Genomic DNA, 16,311 nt, shown 5'->3' with positions numbered 1-16,311 from the left:
CTCTATTGTACTGTAATATATCATGTTGGATGTTTTGTTAATGTCAGTGTGTTGCATTCAGAGATGCGTATTGTTGTTGTGACTGTTCCAGACCACACGATAAGGCTGTCACACACATATTGCTAGAATCATCCTGTCCATGACTTACTGCCATTCTGTCCATGGCTTACGGCATGGTTGTTTTTGTTCAACAGTACTTACACTGAGTAGTGCTGTTACAGCAGGCCTGGAGGTAGGGACAGAGATATGACAGAGATATGAGTGGCCAGGGTCTTGTCCATGTCACCATGTGCACCCTGGCTTTCCCAGAGCTGGTTTGAGACCTATAGGGCAGGCCATTTTGGCTGTCCTAGCTCAGCATTGGAGTCAGCATAGATTATACTCACCCTGGCAGAGAGAGGGAAAGAGTGAGGAACATGGAAGAGAGTGTGGCATATAACGAGGGAGAGAGAAAGATGGAGGGAGAGTGAGAAAGAGAGGGAGTGAGAAAGAGAGGGAGTAAGAAAGAGAGGGAGTGAGAAAGAGGGAGAGAGAGAGGAGTGGGGAGATGGGATGGAGAAGAGGAGGATGCCAGGTGGAGTAAGAGAGAGAAACTGAATCTTTCCATTGCCGTGCTTCAGTATTTAATTTCCAGCTGACACCAAATGGTTATTTATTTAGTATGAATCTGGTCCAAGTGATTTTTTTTCCATCAGGACCCTGCGTTTTAATGAATGCATCACATTTTAAAAGTACATCATCATGTCCCCAGGCCACCGGACCCTGTACATTGGGGTCCACGTTCCCCTGGGGAGGAAGTCCCACCGACGTCGCCGTCACCATGGCGGCCACAGCAAAAACAGCAGGAAGAGATCCAAAGAGAGGGAATCTGGGGTGGACAGCGATGGCAGAGAATCACCCTCCCACAGTAAGTCTATGGGGGGAGTATGCTGCAAAGAATGTTTCCTGTGATAATGTGACCAAACCACACTCTTTGAAAAAAGGGTGCCAAAAGGGTTCTTTAGCTGTCCCAATAGTAAAACCCTTCTTTGTTCCAGATAGAACCATTCTGGGTTCCATGCAGAACCCTCTGTGGAAAGGGTTCTCCATGGAACCCAAACCGGTTCTATTTGGAACCAAAAGGGTTTTACCTGGAACCAACAAGGGTTATTCAAAGTTTTTTAAAAGTCTATGGGAGGAGTGTACTGACAAAATGTTCCCTGTGATAATGTGTGACTTGTCATTTGTTCTTGTTTCTCCATCATTGACATTAACCAGGTCCCAGATCTCTTTGTGCTCTTGCCAACTATCATTAATGAGCCAAAAGAGAACAGCAGATGTGATCCTGATTCGATAATGCAATGGTTATGCAAATATACAAGGGGTTATGCAAATATTGGAATTCTATCACTTTTTTGTACCACAGATCCTTTTTTTCTCAAGTTGCTAAGCAACCACTATTTGTCTGTCCTGACGAATAGTTGCTAGCTCATGTCGAATTTCTCTAACTAAATCAGTGACCCTGCACAAAATCTGTCTGCATAGTGAACGTTGAGATTGCTGTGAGGCCAGACTGTTCGCAAGAGTGCAGAACAGACTGGCACCCAGGCTACATTGATTGATGTCTCTTCACACCTCTTCTCTGCACTCTCCTCTCTCTCGCTCTCTCTCTCTTTCTCTCTCTCCTTCTCCCTCTTTCTTTCTCTCTATCTCTCTCTTTCTCTCTTTTCTCTCTCTCTCTCTCTCTCTCTCTCTCTCTCTCTCTCTCTCTCTCTCTCTCTCTCTCTCTCTCTCTCTCTCTCTCTCTCTCTCTCTCTCTCTCTCTCTCTCTCTCTCTCTCTCTCTCTCTCTCTCTCTTGATTTCGTTCTCTCTCTCACACTCTCTCCCCCCTCTTTCTCTCTTTCACATCTTCTTCCCTCTCTTCTCTATCTCCCTCTCTCCTCCTCCTCTACCCCTCTACAGCAGACACCCCTGCCCAGAGGGTGCAGTTCCTGCTGGGGATGGAGGATGGCGACGAGGAGCACATCCCTCACGCCCTCTTCACGGAGCTGGACGAGATCTGCTTGAGAGAGGGCGAGGACGCCGAGTGGAAGGAGACCGCCAGGTAACCAATCACACGACCCGCTCCGGCTCCTCAGCCAATCAGGGTGTCCGTTTTCTGCTTATGCGTATCTGTTTTGTGTTTGCAGGTGGCTGAAGTTTGAGGAGGACGTGGAGGACGGAGGCGAGCGTTGGAGTAAGCCCTACGTGGCCACCCTGTCTCTACACAGCCTGTTTGAGCTGAGGAGCTGCATCCTCAACGGCACTGTGCTGCTGGACATGAGGGCCAACTCACTGGAGGAGATCGCCGGTACGTAGAGTGGTGCTGGAGTGGAGGGTGACCAGAAGGTTGCCGGTTCAAATCCGAGGGTTGACAGGGGAAAATCTGGCGGGAGTGAGCCTGCAACTGGAGAGTTACTGGAGTTAGAATATCAGGTGCCAACGACTGCCGTTGTGCCCTTGAGCAATGCACTGAACCCCTAACCAATCTATATGTGTGTTCTCTCAGATATGGTCCTGGACCAGCATGAGGTGTCGGGCGCGGTGGGGGAGGATGTGAGGAGGAGGATCCGTGAGGCGCTCCTGAAGCAGCACCACCACCAGAACCAGAAGAAGCTGGCCAACCGCATCCCCATCGTACGCTCCTTCGCAGACATCGGCAAGAAGCATTCCGAGCCCCACTCCATGGACAAGAATGGTGAGCTCACCAACCAATCACACACCAACCAGAGTTTTGTGGCTTTTCTTATTGTTGTGCTGTATCGTGTCTCTGTGTGACTTGCTGTTGTCTGATTAATATCTCAACTACTATCTACATTCTCTCCTTTTGTTTGTGTGTGTCGATATGTGTGTGTCTATGTGTGTGTGTGTGGATATATGTGTGTCTATATATGTCTGCTTGTGTCTGTGTGCATGTGTGTGTGTTCTTTACACATCCAGTCGACAGCTCCCTCCTTTTTTGCACCTTTAAGATGAAGGCCCCCAAGACTGACACAAACACAAGCAGACAGGCCTTGTCCTGCAGGCCAAGGCCTCTGTGTGTGTCCACCTCCATCACCACTCCTTCCCCACCTGTAAGCCCCACCCCGTCAAAGCACCCCCGCCGTGCCTGCCCCCCCCCCCTCAGATCCATACAGCCAATCCCTGCCCTGCAGAGCTAAGCGGAGCTCCATTCGCTTCAGCTTCCACCAGGCTGTTGCCCAGGGTTACTGCCCTATCCCAACAATGGACCCAGACGAGGAGATCTATACAGGCAACTAGACAGGACGCCTGTAGTCTAGTCTGAGACTAACACTGGGCCATTCTCAAATGGAACTCGTTTAGTTGCAAACATATCACAAAAAAACAATCATAACCACTTCATTACATCCAGTACATCCATTAATAATCTCCATGTGTTTTCTCTAACCTCTTGGGCAGTACCAAACCTTCAAAAGTAGAATAGTACTACTTGCAAATTCAACTTAGAAAGTGCAACGTTTTGATCACAAAGACCATCATCAAGGCCTCATTCCTTCATTAATCTAGGTAGGATTAATCAATTGATAAATTCATCTAGATTATAGTGTAACACTAAAAGCCTTCATCTGAGTACTGTACAGTATGTTGTCCAGTGAAAGTGACTAACAGGCTGGCTCTCTCCTGTCCTGATGTCTCCCAGGTCAGACAGTCTCTCCCCAGTCCCAGCCAGCCACCACAGAGGGCAAGGAACATGTCAGCCGGGAGAACAGCCATGTGGACTTCAGCAAAGTAAGGCCCCACTCACCTAGCCTGGTCGCACCATATTTCAATGTTCTGTATAGCCAACTCCTATGGTTGTTGTCATACCAAGGTTGGCTACCAGGCTAACAGGTCACCCAAAAGTTCAGCTAAGCACAATGCTACGTTTTATCGTCATACATTAGCTAGTACATTACTGTGACTATGCTAGCCACCAGTTAGTATGTGTTAGACCAGTGCATTTACTATGCTGTGTGACCCACTCAAAGCATTTAGCCATTTCTCTGTAGCTCAATGAATAATAAACCCACTGATTCTAGTCACAACCCAGTATCTTGCCAAACATCTGCTGTAGCCTATTTATGACAGATTTCTCAGTAGGCCTATCCATGATCCCCTGGCCCTCATTTCAGTCGACAATATTTAGCATATTTTCCTATCTCCTATTAGCTAAATAGGATTATCATGTCTGTAGATTGACCTCCACTTCATGAAGAAGATTCCACCCGGTGCAGAGGCATCCAACGTCCTGGTGGGGGAGCTAGAGTTCCTGGAGCAGCCCGTGGTGGCCTTTGTCCGTCTGTGTCCCGCCGTGCTGCTCAGCGGCCTAGCTGAGGTCCCCATCACCACCAGGTCAGACACACACTGTCATTTTATTATAATGTTAATTATATTTTGTACGTGTAACGTTTTATTATATTGTACGTGCTCTGTTGTTAATGATGATTACGGTTAATACTATGAATTCCATGTGTTTGTAACTAAAGTGGGATAGGTGTTTTTCATTGGGTAAGTTCCTGAGTGGATGCACTCTATTTAGGTAAAACCCTGGTTTAAAACTTATTCTGTGTTCTCTCTCAGGTTCCTGTTCATTCTGCTGGGGCCTCTGGGAAAAGGACCACAGTACCATGAGATTGGCCGATCCATCGCAACTCTGATGACAGACGAGGTAAGTAGCCACACTGCAGTAGTCCTGTGTGCACTTTTCCCTGCATTATCTTTGGTTATGTTAGCCAGGTTTAATGACAGCTCATGATGACACATACAGGATAACCCCATCCCCTCTCTGCCCCCTCCCAGGTGTTCCATGACGTGGCGTATAAAGCCAAGGACAGGAACGACCTGGTGGCCGGCATCGATGAGTTCCTGGACCAGGTAACTGTGTTGCCACCTGGGGAGTGGGACCCCTCCATCAGGATAGAGCCGCCCAAAAACGTGCCCTCTCAGGTGAGCCTCTTCCTGGTGGTGTCTGTGACATCACCCCTAACCAGAGACTTATTTTGAGATGCATATATATTTGGCTCTGACCCTGTGCCATCATCTGTTAGTTTGCTTCCAACTGCATCACTGGCTAAACCCAATCTGAATTGTACTCGGATTTAACTGCTGGTATACCCCAAGGACAAATTCTAAATCCGTTCTGAATCCATTTGTTTTGTTTTTGTCTATTATCAGCTGGTACGTGCCGGACGGCTTGTCCTTAAAAAAGCAGTCCTGTGTTGTTGGAAGGAATAATGTTTTGCCTGACAGGCTATTTTAGGTCAATTCCTACTGGTGGCGATGCATTGAAAATAAATTATATAGCTATTTATGGCAAATAAATATTTATATTCCATCCGACCTCTGAACTCTATTCTTTACCACACAGGAAAAGCGCAAGGTCCCTCCTCTACTCAACGGGGATCTGGGAGAAGCAGAGGAACCTGGTGGCCATGGAGGCCCAGAGCTACAACGCACAGGAAGGTAGGTTAGAGTGTGTGTGGTGGTTGTGAGTTGAAGGTGTGTGTGTGTGTGTGCATCCGTGCGTGCATGTGTGTGTGTTTGGGCTGAGAGTAGGCCCGCCAGCACTGTGGACCATCTAAGGTCCTCTTCGTCTTTGGTTTTCAGTCCCGTTTGTCTCTTCTCCGGCTCTCCCTGTCCCTAGCAGAACATTTAGCCCTCCTTTAAAAAACACACATCCTTATGGGTTTCTCTCGTTCCTCAAGCTCCGAGTTCACAAAAAGAGCTGGGATTGAGTGTGATACATGCGTTTGGAATCATCCATGCATACTTTCCTACATAAGACCAGCATCACTTATTAAAATGTGCCTCGACAGCACTGGGGAAAACACTCTAGCTATTTTGGTAACACTTCATTGTACAATTAAATGTCCACATATAATGCACTAACTGTGTGTGCATTAACTAAGGGCTGATTTTAATCTATTATTAAGTTTTTATAAGTTCATCATATAATCATGTCCACTTATATTACATGCACTAAGTGTGCTTTAACTAAGTGCTGACCTGAATCTGTTTATAGGCTATAATTAGTTCAATAGTTAATACCCTACAGCATTCGATATTGATGCTGTAAATAAAGTTACCTAATCTCTTAAAATGCCTAATAAATACTTAACAGTGCAAAATAATGTATATGAATTCATGAATTATTAGTGTCTTATTAGCAGTAGCTTATAAGCACTTATGGACACCAACAATAAAGTGTTACACCTTTATTAACAATACTTTATTGTAGGTGCAATTTGTTTTGGGTATCTACAGTAGTGTAGTAGAGTGTATTTGGAGTGAGGAGAAAGCTGTAGTAGTGTAATACAGTATATTTAGAGGGAGGCAGTAGGCTATGTGTAGCTGTAGTAAGTATGAAAATGTATGCACTCACTAACTGTAAGTCGCTCTGGATAAGAGCGTCTGCTAAATGACTAAAATGTCAAAAAAATGTAAGTGATGCTGTATATTTTGGGTTTTTAAGTGATATAGTTGTAGTTGTAGTAAGTGATCCCTGCTACAGTAGGTCTCTGAGGAACTCATCCTGATGGTACAGTAGGTTGGCCTGCAGCCCAGTTCTGCTATGAGCCATGATCTCCCAGAGGGCCACAGCATAGCATCCATCCCCGCTCGGCTGAAATACCACTCAAAGTCACGCCCACCGTAACCCCGGCAACCGCCTCCGGCTAGGTCGCCATGTGCCTGTATATTTCCTCTCTCCATCCCTCCTCCTAGTGTGTGGCCTGTGGGAATGTGTTTAAAAAATAAACATTTAAAATGTTTCATTGCAACTGCAAAATGAAAGGGAACACATTTGACTCCTTTTCCTTCATATGGTATTTGATGCTGGTTCACTAAGGTGGTGTGTGTGTGTGTGTGTATGCATGTGTACATGCACTAATGTGTGTGTCATTTCTAGGTTCTTTGGAGGGTTCTTCATGGACATCAAGCGCAAGGCGCCCCACTACCTGTCTGACTACACGGACGCTGTGAGCCTGCAGTGTCTGGCCTCTTTCCTCTTCCTCTACTGTGCCTGCATGTCTCCTGTCATCACCTTCGGAGGACTACTGGGGGAAGCCACAGAGGGACGCATAGTAAGACAAATGTTATTACAAATGGCAGAAGAACAGTCTGACTTTCTGAAGGCCTACTTCCTGTATTTGTTTGTTGGATTTCTGATGTAGTTATGCACAACAATAAAGCACTTTACATTCACACATTAGGTAAGGATGATGGTATCCTTATTTTACATTTTACATTTTAGTCATTTTAGTAATTTAGCAGACGCTCTTACCCAGAGCGACTTACAGTTAGTGAGTGCATATATTTTCATACTATTAGCAGAAATACTTTAGATAAGCAATAACAAGAGGATATGTTTATGAGTATGTTTAATGTAGATGAAGCTGAAGCTGAACTCTAAACAGATGGATATGTTTTAGTTGCTGTATCCCCAGTAGATATCCAACTTCAACAAATAAAGACTGCACAGTTATTATGAAAAGTGCTATGTAACCTGTGATCCATTAACCCATTACTATCTCTTCCTCTTTGGCCAGAGTGCAATTGAGTCCCTGTTTGGAGCCTCCATGACGGGGATAGCCTACTCCTTGTTCGCTGGGCAGCCTCTCACCATCCTAGGCAGCACAGGGCCTGTTCTAGTGTTTGAGAAGATTCTCTTCAAATTCTGCAAGTGAGTTTGCCCCATTTCAGATACATTGTCACATTGTCTTAGCTACTCTCATCACTGTGACATGGCTGCAGTACATTGTTCCTGGCATGTAGGAAGACTTTAAGTATAGATGTATGGGTTTTTCTAAGGCTGTGTGTGTTTGTTTGTGTGTGTGTGTGTGTGTGTGTCCATGTGTGTCTCTCGTGCGAAAATTGGTGACAACCTTGCCCCAAGCAGAAGTGTCCTTTTGGTCTAATGGTTAAGACGTTGGTCTTCCGAGTGTTACACGTGTGTGTGTTTGTCCACATGGACTATGACTATGGCTATATACGTGAACAGATCTGGAACCAGGTTAATTGGAAATATATTGGCAGACAATGTTAGGTACAATGTTTGTGCATACTGCACAGTGCTTATATTCTGTAGTACTCTACCACTGACACTTCATATGGATGGCTCCACTATAAATATATTTCATGTCAATGACTCCATTTCCTCTATGCACAGATTTGGACAGAATCAAAGTGCATGAGTGCGTGCATGAGTGACTGGCTCATGCTGAATCATGTCTGTGCGAACCCAGTCATTCATTCATGCATGCATGGACTTTGGATTGCAGTCACGTGTGTATGTGTTTGTGTGTGTGTGTGTGTGTGTGCGCATGCATGTGTGTATGTGTGTGTGTGTGTGTGTGTCCGTGTGTGTGTGTATGCTCGTGTGAAAATCGGTGATAACCTCTGCCCAAGAAGAAATGTCCTTTTGGTCTAATGGTTAAGACGTTGGTCTTCCGAGTGGGAGATGGGGGTTCGCATCCCACCAGTTACATGTGTGTGTGTTTGTCCACAGGGACTATGACCTGTCCTACCTCTCCCTGAGGGCCTGTATCGGCCTGTGGACGGCGTTCCTCTGCCTGCTCCTAGTGGCTACAGATGCTAGCTCCCTGGTCTGTTACATCACCCGCTTCACAGAGGAGGCCTTCGCCTCGCTCATCTGCATCATCTTCATCTACGAAGCCCTGGAGAAACTCATCCACCTGGGAGAACACTACCCCATCAACATGAACAACAACCTGCAGAAACTCACCCAGTACTCGTAAGTAATGGAAATAGTACTCGTTAGTGGAACTGATAGTCATAAGTGGATTAAATAGTCATAAGTGGAACTAGTACCAGTACTTGTAAGTGCAACTAGTAAACTTAACTGTAGTACTCATAGGGGGAAGTAGTACTCCTTTAACTGCCAATAAGTGAAACTAGTACTCTTAACCTGTAGCACACTCTTGGAAAAAAGGTGCTATCTAGAACCCCATAGGAGAACCCTTTGAAGAACCCTTTTTTGTTGGAGGTAGAACCCTGTTGGTTCCAGGGAGAACTATTTTGGGTTCCATGTAGAACCCTTTCCAAAGAGGGTTCTACATGGAACCCAAAAGGGTTCTACCTGGAACCAAAAAGGGTTCTCCTATGGGGACACCCGAAGAACCCTTTTGGAACCCTTTTTTCTAAGAGTGTACTCATTAATGGAACCAGTACCCCACTAACTACCGCTACTCTTAAGTGGAACTAGTAGTAGTAGGAATAAATTGTACTTCTTTGTTTAAGTAGCATTCATAAGTGTAAGTACTACTCGACCTACAATACTGCAGGTGGACAACAGTCCATTTTTTATTTATTTTTTAACACATACTGTTTACCAGAGTCCTGTACACATTGGTGTTAGCTAGCTACATCATCAAAGCACAGATGGGCAATATGGGCAGTTTATCCAGTTTTTCGGTAATGCTACAAGATTATTGTAGTATGCTGAATAATCCCATGTGTAAATCCAGGGACATACATTAATACATGATGTAATCGTTCTAAGTCAATGTAATGTACGGTCAAGTAAATGTTAATGTTCACATTGGTGAGGTCATAGAGATTAATCCGCATGTGTCATTCCATGTCATTTCAGCAAGCCATGTCACCCACCATCTGAGATTATTCTCAAATCGTTTCTGTAGTTAGAAACAGACAAGATTAGCATTCCTGAAACTTAATTAATAATTTGATCTCTGAGAAATTAAGCTAATTATTCCACCCAAATTGGCCGTTTTAATTTATAGGATCTTCAATAAATATAGTACCTAACATTCGATTTGGACCATAATTCTTCCTAACAATGAGTAAGACATGAGGTATCCAATAAAATGATCAAAAGCCACCCACGGACCCCCCACACCCCACGCCAATCTCAGCCCAACAACCAGTATACAGTATCAGTTCTCTATGTCTGAAACGTAGTATGGAGCTGCTGCTTGGAGTATTGCATCTTCATCCTTTGTAATGTATTCCCTATGAATATGGTGATGTTTTGTTCCCCTGTTCAGAGAAATTATTAGCCATTGAAGTCACTTTCATTCTATACCATAAAATTAGTGTGAAAGTACCAAGTTTTGCCCACTAGATGCTGCTGTTCCTGCTACTGCCACCACACCCTTTTATCAATTTTGCTGGTCTCTTAAATGGATCACAATATTTTCTTTGCAACTTTAAGTAGAAAACCAATTGCTTTTGCTCATATGAATCCTATAAATTAAAATGGCCAATTTGGGTGCAATCCCTTAATTTCTCAGAGATCAAATAATATTTCAGAAAAATTCTATTGTAGGAATGCTAACCTTATCCGTTTCTAACTACAGAAGCGATTTCAGAACAATCTGAGATGGTGGGTTTCAAAATCCTCTTTCTTGTGCTTTTTGAGGTGGAATAACTCTTATAGTAGAGGACACAGATGTGTTGACATGTGCAGACTAAGGCTGGAAGATGACAAATGTGTGTGTGTGTGTGTTTACTCGTGCACGTGTGTGTGTACGCATACATGCGTACTTCTACATGTGTGTGTCTGCGGGCTTGTGTGTGACTGTTTATATGTGTGTGTTTACGTGTGTGTGTGTGTGCACGTGTGTGTGCACTCATGTATGTGTGTGTTGTGCTCTGACAGGTGTGCGTGTGTGGAGCCAAAGGATCCCAGCAACTCCACTCTGAGGTACTGGGAGGACAGGAACATCACTGCATCAGAGGTCAACTGGACCAGCCTGGAGGTCAAGGTAAAGAGGGGTTTGAAGCCTAAAAGCCCTGATCTTGGGTTCAGGGCGATGAAGCCTTGCTCTGTAAGGTCACTGACTACCTCCTTCTGTAGTAGACCCCCAGCTGCACTGTGTAATCATCACATTAACTTCTAGAGGTCAGTAGTATTATAGTGCAGTGCAGGGTCAGGCACCACGGGGGACTATTGACCAATAACCACCCCCTGATGTAATATTGAGACATGATGTAACTAACACTCCTTACTCAATTACTTCTAAAACATCACTCATCAGCAAATTGCTACAAATATTATATTGTTTAAATATAGTGTATTTTTCATGGTGAAATAGCCATCCCCTGGAGAGGGGTGTGATGCTATAGGGATAGACATTGTCTCTTGATAGTACAATGTGTTTCCCCAGAGGGAACAGAACAGAACAGTGTGACAGGATTAAAGATATGTAGGCAGGATTTCAACAGGATTTAACCACGCACAGTCACCATAGAGAAACAGTCAGAACAGTAGAGCATTCTTTTAGTATTCACTGTGACTCTGTCACACCTCTGAAGGCTTAATGTGTCAATCTCACTCCAACACACATATGCGCACCTGCATGAAGCCAGTCAAGAATGACACGCACACACACACAAACACACACAATATGTGACTTCAATCCTATGTGCATGAATGACTGGGTTCACACGGACATGATTCAGCATGAGCCAGTCCCTCATGCACGCACTCATGCACGTTGATTCTGTCCAAATCTTTGCATAGAGGAAATGGAGTCATTGACATGAAATAAATGTATAGTGGAGCCATCCATATGAAATGTCAGTGGTAGAGTACTACAGAAGATAAGCACTGTGCAGTATGCACAAACATTGTACTTAACATAATATTTCTAATTATCCTGGTTTTAGATCTGTTTGTGTGTATAGGAGTTGTCTATAAAGTGCAAACAGATCTGGGACCAGGGGCTAACTTTGACTGGGTCTTCTTATCTTTCCTATGTAGGTAACTCATACCTTACAGTGGCCATGTCCAAATACCCATACTTGCGTTCTAAATAGTAGGCTTTTTGGATATGCGAAAATATAACGTTTTGTAGTATGTGAAATTTCAAAAAGTTGTATGCTTTAAATGCCAGCATGTCATACTCAGTTCGGCTTTTCGTCACGTAGAATTCACCACACACTATTGAGGAAGATAATCGTTTTTTCACACCCATGTGTGTTTGACAACAGCTGATAATCAGAATAGGTGATGTGCTTTAAAAAATGAACGAATAGTGGGGAACAAGCGCGATTCTGCATTAGATGACGCCTTCTCAGTATAAATAAGTGGTATATTGATATTTGTTGCTAATTGCATACATTTTTACTAAACAGTACATTCTAAATAGTATGTAGTACTGTTAGTACACAGGATGTAGTTTTAGTATGTAGTAGGCAAGACAGATTTCAGACACGGCCAGTCTATCCTGTTAACGATATAGGATTCTTCTCAGGTCTCTCGTACCTTCCTGTTGTAGGAGTGCTTTGGTCAGCTGTTACAGTCGCGCTCTCTTCCTGTATAGGAGTGCTTTGTGTTCCGGGGGGAGTTTGACGGCAGCGCCTGTGGCCCCCACGGCCCCTACATCCCTGACGTTCTCTTCTGGTCCGTGGTCCTCTTCTTCTCTACTGTCTTCATGTCTGCTTTCCTCAAGGAGTTCAAGACCAGCCGCTATTTCCCCACCAAGGCACGTCCAACTACACCTCATAATTCCTGAGTGCAAGGAATGTGGACCGGTAGCCACATCTGCAGGGATTTCAATGATATTTGATTGATTGTTGATGCTTGCCCCATAATCTCTCAGACTTTGGTGGATGTATCAGTGCTCTACCGCCTACTGGTACATCATTTTGAGAAATAATATGGAAATCTACCCATTATATTTCAATGATATGTCGATGAGTGCTGTTGGGTGCTGCAGGAGTAAGAATTTATTTTCCAGTGTACTGATGCCCCCTTGTGGCGTCTAAGAGATCCTACACTTACTTGCGCTTTATTATTATTATTTGCCTTTATTTAACCAGGTAAGTCATTGAGAACACATTATCTTTTACAACGACAACCTGAACAAGATAGATGTGATACACCGTTCCGCCAAGCAGACAAGTGAAGACGTTACAGACAATTAACTTGCATTCACATTATTATTATTATTATTCACATGACACTGAGAAATAGGAGATTCACCATAAGCTCAGTTCCTAGTTTGACTGTGAATTTCTCTTGTTCTTCAGGTGAGGGCCCAGATCAGTGACTTTGCTGTCTTCATCACCATCCTCACCATGGTCCTAGTGGACTACGCCCTGGGAATCCCCTCACCCAAACTGCAGGTCCCCAACAAGTTCAAGGTGAGCACACACACACACACACACACACACACACACACACACACACACACACACACACACGGATCATGATCATGTTCACTCCCTCCCACAGCCAACCAGAGACGACCGTGGTTGGATAGTGAACCCAATAGGGCGCAACCCGTGGTGGACCACTATAATCGCGGTCCTCCCTGCCCTGCTCTGCACCATCCTCATCTTCATGGACCAACAGATCACTGCTGTTATCATCAACAGGAAGGAACACAAACTGAAGGTAATGGCTGCCAATTCAAGTCATTCTACTGTGTCAGCTTTTACTGCTATATGGTGAAATTCAAAACTTAACAGGTCATTATTATGATATAATGAACTGTCAAACCCCTAAAGGCTGATTCTATTTTTGGGTTTTGACCCCAATTTTTGGGGGGACTGTTTAATTTCTGTCCCATTTGGCTATGGCTACCATTTCAACTAACGCCTTGCATACTGTTCCTCATTTCTCCATAACTAAAGATCTGAACAGTATACAGTATATCTCCATAACTAAAGATCTGAACAGTATACAGTATATCTCCATAACTAAAGATCTGAACAGTCTACAGTATATCTCCATAACTAAAGATCTGAACAGTATACAGTATATCTCCATAACTAAAGATCTGAACAGTATACAGTATATCTCCATAACTAAAGATCTGAATAGTATACAGTATATCTCCATAACTAAAGATCTGAACAGTCTACAGTATATCTCCATAATTAAAGATCTGAACAGTATACAGTATATCTCCATAACTAAAGATCTGAACAGTATACAGTATATCTCCATAATTAAAGATCTGAACAGTATACAGTATATCTCCATAACTAAAGATCTGAACAGTATACAGTATATCTCCATAACTAAAGATCTGAACAGTATACAGTATATCTCCATAATTAAAGATCTGAATAGTATACAGTATATCTCCATAACTAAAGATCTGAACAGTCTACAGTATATCTCCATAATTAAAGATCTGAACAGTATACAGTATATCTCCATAACTAAAGATCTGAACAGTATACAGTACATCTCCATAATTAAAGATCTGAACAGTATACAGTATATCTCCATAATTAAAGATCTGAACAGTATACAGTATATCTCCATAATTAAAGATCTGAACAGTATACAGTATATCTCCATAACTAAAGATCTGAACAGTATACAGTATATCTCCATAATTAAAGATCTGAACATTATACAGTATATCTCCTTATTGTTCATGTATTATAGTATACTACTACCGTATCGCTGCAGTATGGATGCTATAACCCCATATCTCTGGTTCCCATCAACAGAAGGGCTGTGGCTACCACCTGGACCTGTTTGTGGTGGGGGTGATGCTGGGGGTGTGTTCTGTGATGGGCCTGCCCTGGTTTGTGGCAGCCACCGTCCTCTCCATCTCCCACGTCAACAGCCTGAAGCTGGAGTCAGAGTGCTCAGCCCCCGGGGAACAGCCCAAGTTCCTGGGGATCAGAGAGCAGCGCTTCACCGGCCTCATGATCTTCCTACTCATGGGCTGCTCCGTCTTCATGACCTCTGTCCTCAAGGTGAGGGAGGTCAGAGGTCAAAGGCCAGACCTCAGATATACATGAGATCAATTACAACACACACACACTTTAGCACAATCATGCGCACGTTCATGAGCATAGTCACACGCATACACAACTGTTGAAGACTAAATTGAGTGCTGTCTCTCTGTCTGTTTCAAGTTTATCCCCATGCCTGTACTGTATGGAGTGTTCTTGTACATGGGAGCATCCTCACTGAGAGGTATCCAGTTCTTTGACCGTCTCAAGCTGTTTGGCATGCCGGCCAAGCACCAGCCAGACTTCATCTACCTGAGACACGTTCCGCTGAGGAAGGTCCACCTCTTCACCATCATCCAGCTCAGCTGCCTGGTCATGCTCTGGGTCATCAAGACCTCAAATTATGCCATCGTCTTCCCCATGATGGTAACGTGTGTGGAGGGTGGGGTTGTGTGTGGGTGGGGGGGTCTGTGTGTGTGTGTGTGTGTGCGCGTGCTCGAGAGAGAGAGAGAGAGACAGAGAGAGAGAGAGAGATTGAGAAAGTGATGTTATGTCTTTTGAGTATGTAGACATTTATTTTGCTTTTATATTTAATTCGGTATTCACCTTAAACTTTATGTACTGTAGGTACAGCATGTGTCACCACACTTAGTAGACAGGAGGAGAATGTAAGGAGAATTGCTTCTCTCCTCTAGGTGTTGGCTCTGGTGTTCATCCGTAAGCTGCTGGACTTCATGTTCACCAAGAAGGAGCTGAGCTGGCTGGACGACCTGATGCCTGAATGGAAGAAGAAGAAACTGGAGGAAGGAGAAGAGGTAAACAGTCCTTGGTGCTCTTAAACATATTGAAGCCATACAGATATGTTAGCACATTATGACTCTATCAATCATCTGGGCTTGTGGTGCAATAGTGTGATTTAACAGTCACTTTCTTCATTTCTCTCTCTTCAGGAGGAGCCCAGTATTATAGAGGAGGAGGAGGAGGGGGTAGTTACGTTGCCACTGGAAGGAAATTACAAGTAAGTCCAACTAACAAACCATGCAGAGACTGTAGGCACTAGAAAGTTAGTTTTAAAAAACCCGGTACAGGTTTTGGTGACAAGCTATTGCAAGGAAACAATAGAGGGCCATGTTGCACATGCATTGTGTCAATTGTTCTGCCAATACCGCAGCACAACCTCATTTTTTTGTGCCAGCAACATACAGAAAACATGATTTCAGCTAATTCAAGATCAGGGCCTAATCATCAACACATTTCAGAGGATGTCTTGCCTATGAGAACATGCAGTGACTGACAGAGCATTCTCGGTTTTGTGTTTTGTAGGAACGATCCCGCTACGGTGAACATTTCCGATGAGATGTCCAAAGGCTCCTTCGGGAACGTGTGGAATAGTATCAGCCCCAGTGACAACTCCAAGAAGGATCCAAGCTCCAAAAGGTTGGAATGTCCACCAATCAATCAATTCATCAATTAATGAATAGATACCTTTCACCAAAAATGCCATTTCATTTATTTATTGGACCTATATATTAGCCGCAGACCATTTACTTGTCCAATCTCAAATACTTTTCTGTGTTCTATTCTATTCATGGTGTGAATACTGTAAAACA

At 43.9% G+C, this 16,311-nt stretch overlaps 1 protein-coding gene across 3 annotated transcripts in view; it reads left to right on the top strand.

The window, feature by feature from the left end:
* Positions 1-16,311, top strand: part of LOC121535956 (sodium-driven chloride bicarbonate exchanger) — a 35,992-nt gene that overhangs the window by 18,565 nt on the left and 1,116 nt on the right. For all 3 annotated transcript variants that reach the window (XM_041843191.2, XM_041843192.2, XM_041843193.2), the window contains 21 exons: positions 752-907; positions 1,943-2,084; positions 2,170-2,330; positions 2,529-2,717; positions 3,681-3,769; positions 4,215-4,372; positions 4,601-4,688; positions 4,820-4,966; positions 5,388-5,482; positions 6,927-7,101; positions 7,567-7,700; positions 8,526-8,771; positions 10,659-10,764; positions 12,325-12,486; positions 13,034-13,147; positions 13,239-13,400; positions 14,471-14,722; positions 14,885-15,127; positions 15,397-15,516; positions 15,652-15,719; positions 16,025-16,138. In XM_041843191.2, the coding sequence (XP_041699125.2) occupies positions 752-907; positions 1,943-2,084; positions 2,170-2,330; positions 2,529-2,717; positions 3,681-3,769; positions 4,215-4,372; positions 4,601-4,688; positions 4,820-4,966; positions 5,388-5,482; positions 6,927-7,101; positions 7,567-7,700; positions 8,526-8,771; positions 10,659-10,764; positions 12,325-12,486; positions 13,034-13,147; positions 13,239-13,400; positions 14,471-14,722; positions 14,885-15,127; positions 15,397-15,516; positions 15,652-15,719; positions 16,025-16,138 (3,121 nt within the window). The remainder of the gene's footprint in view (positions 1-751; positions 908-1,942; positions 2,085-2,169; positions 2,331-2,528; positions 2,718-3,680; positions 3,770-4,214; positions 4,373-4,600; positions 4,689-4,819; positions 4,967-5,387; positions 5,483-6,926; positions 7,102-7,566; positions 7,701-8,525; positions 8,772-10,658; positions 10,765-12,324; positions 12,487-13,033; positions 13,148-13,238; positions 13,401-14,470; positions 14,723-14,884; positions 15,128-15,396; positions 15,517-15,651; positions 15,720-16,024; positions 16,139-16,311) is intronic.

Source organism: Coregonus clupeaformis, chromosome 16 (assembly GCF_020615455.1).
Source record: "Coregonus clupeaformis isolate EN_2021a chromosome 16, ASM2061545v1, whole genome shotgun sequence".
NCBI lineage: Eukaryota > Metazoa > Chordata > Actinopteri > Salmoniformes > Salmonidae > Coregonus > Coregonus clupeaformis.
The sequence above is the reverse complement of the archived record's forward strand: the minus strand, read 5'-3'. Positions and strand labels throughout refer to the sequence as shown.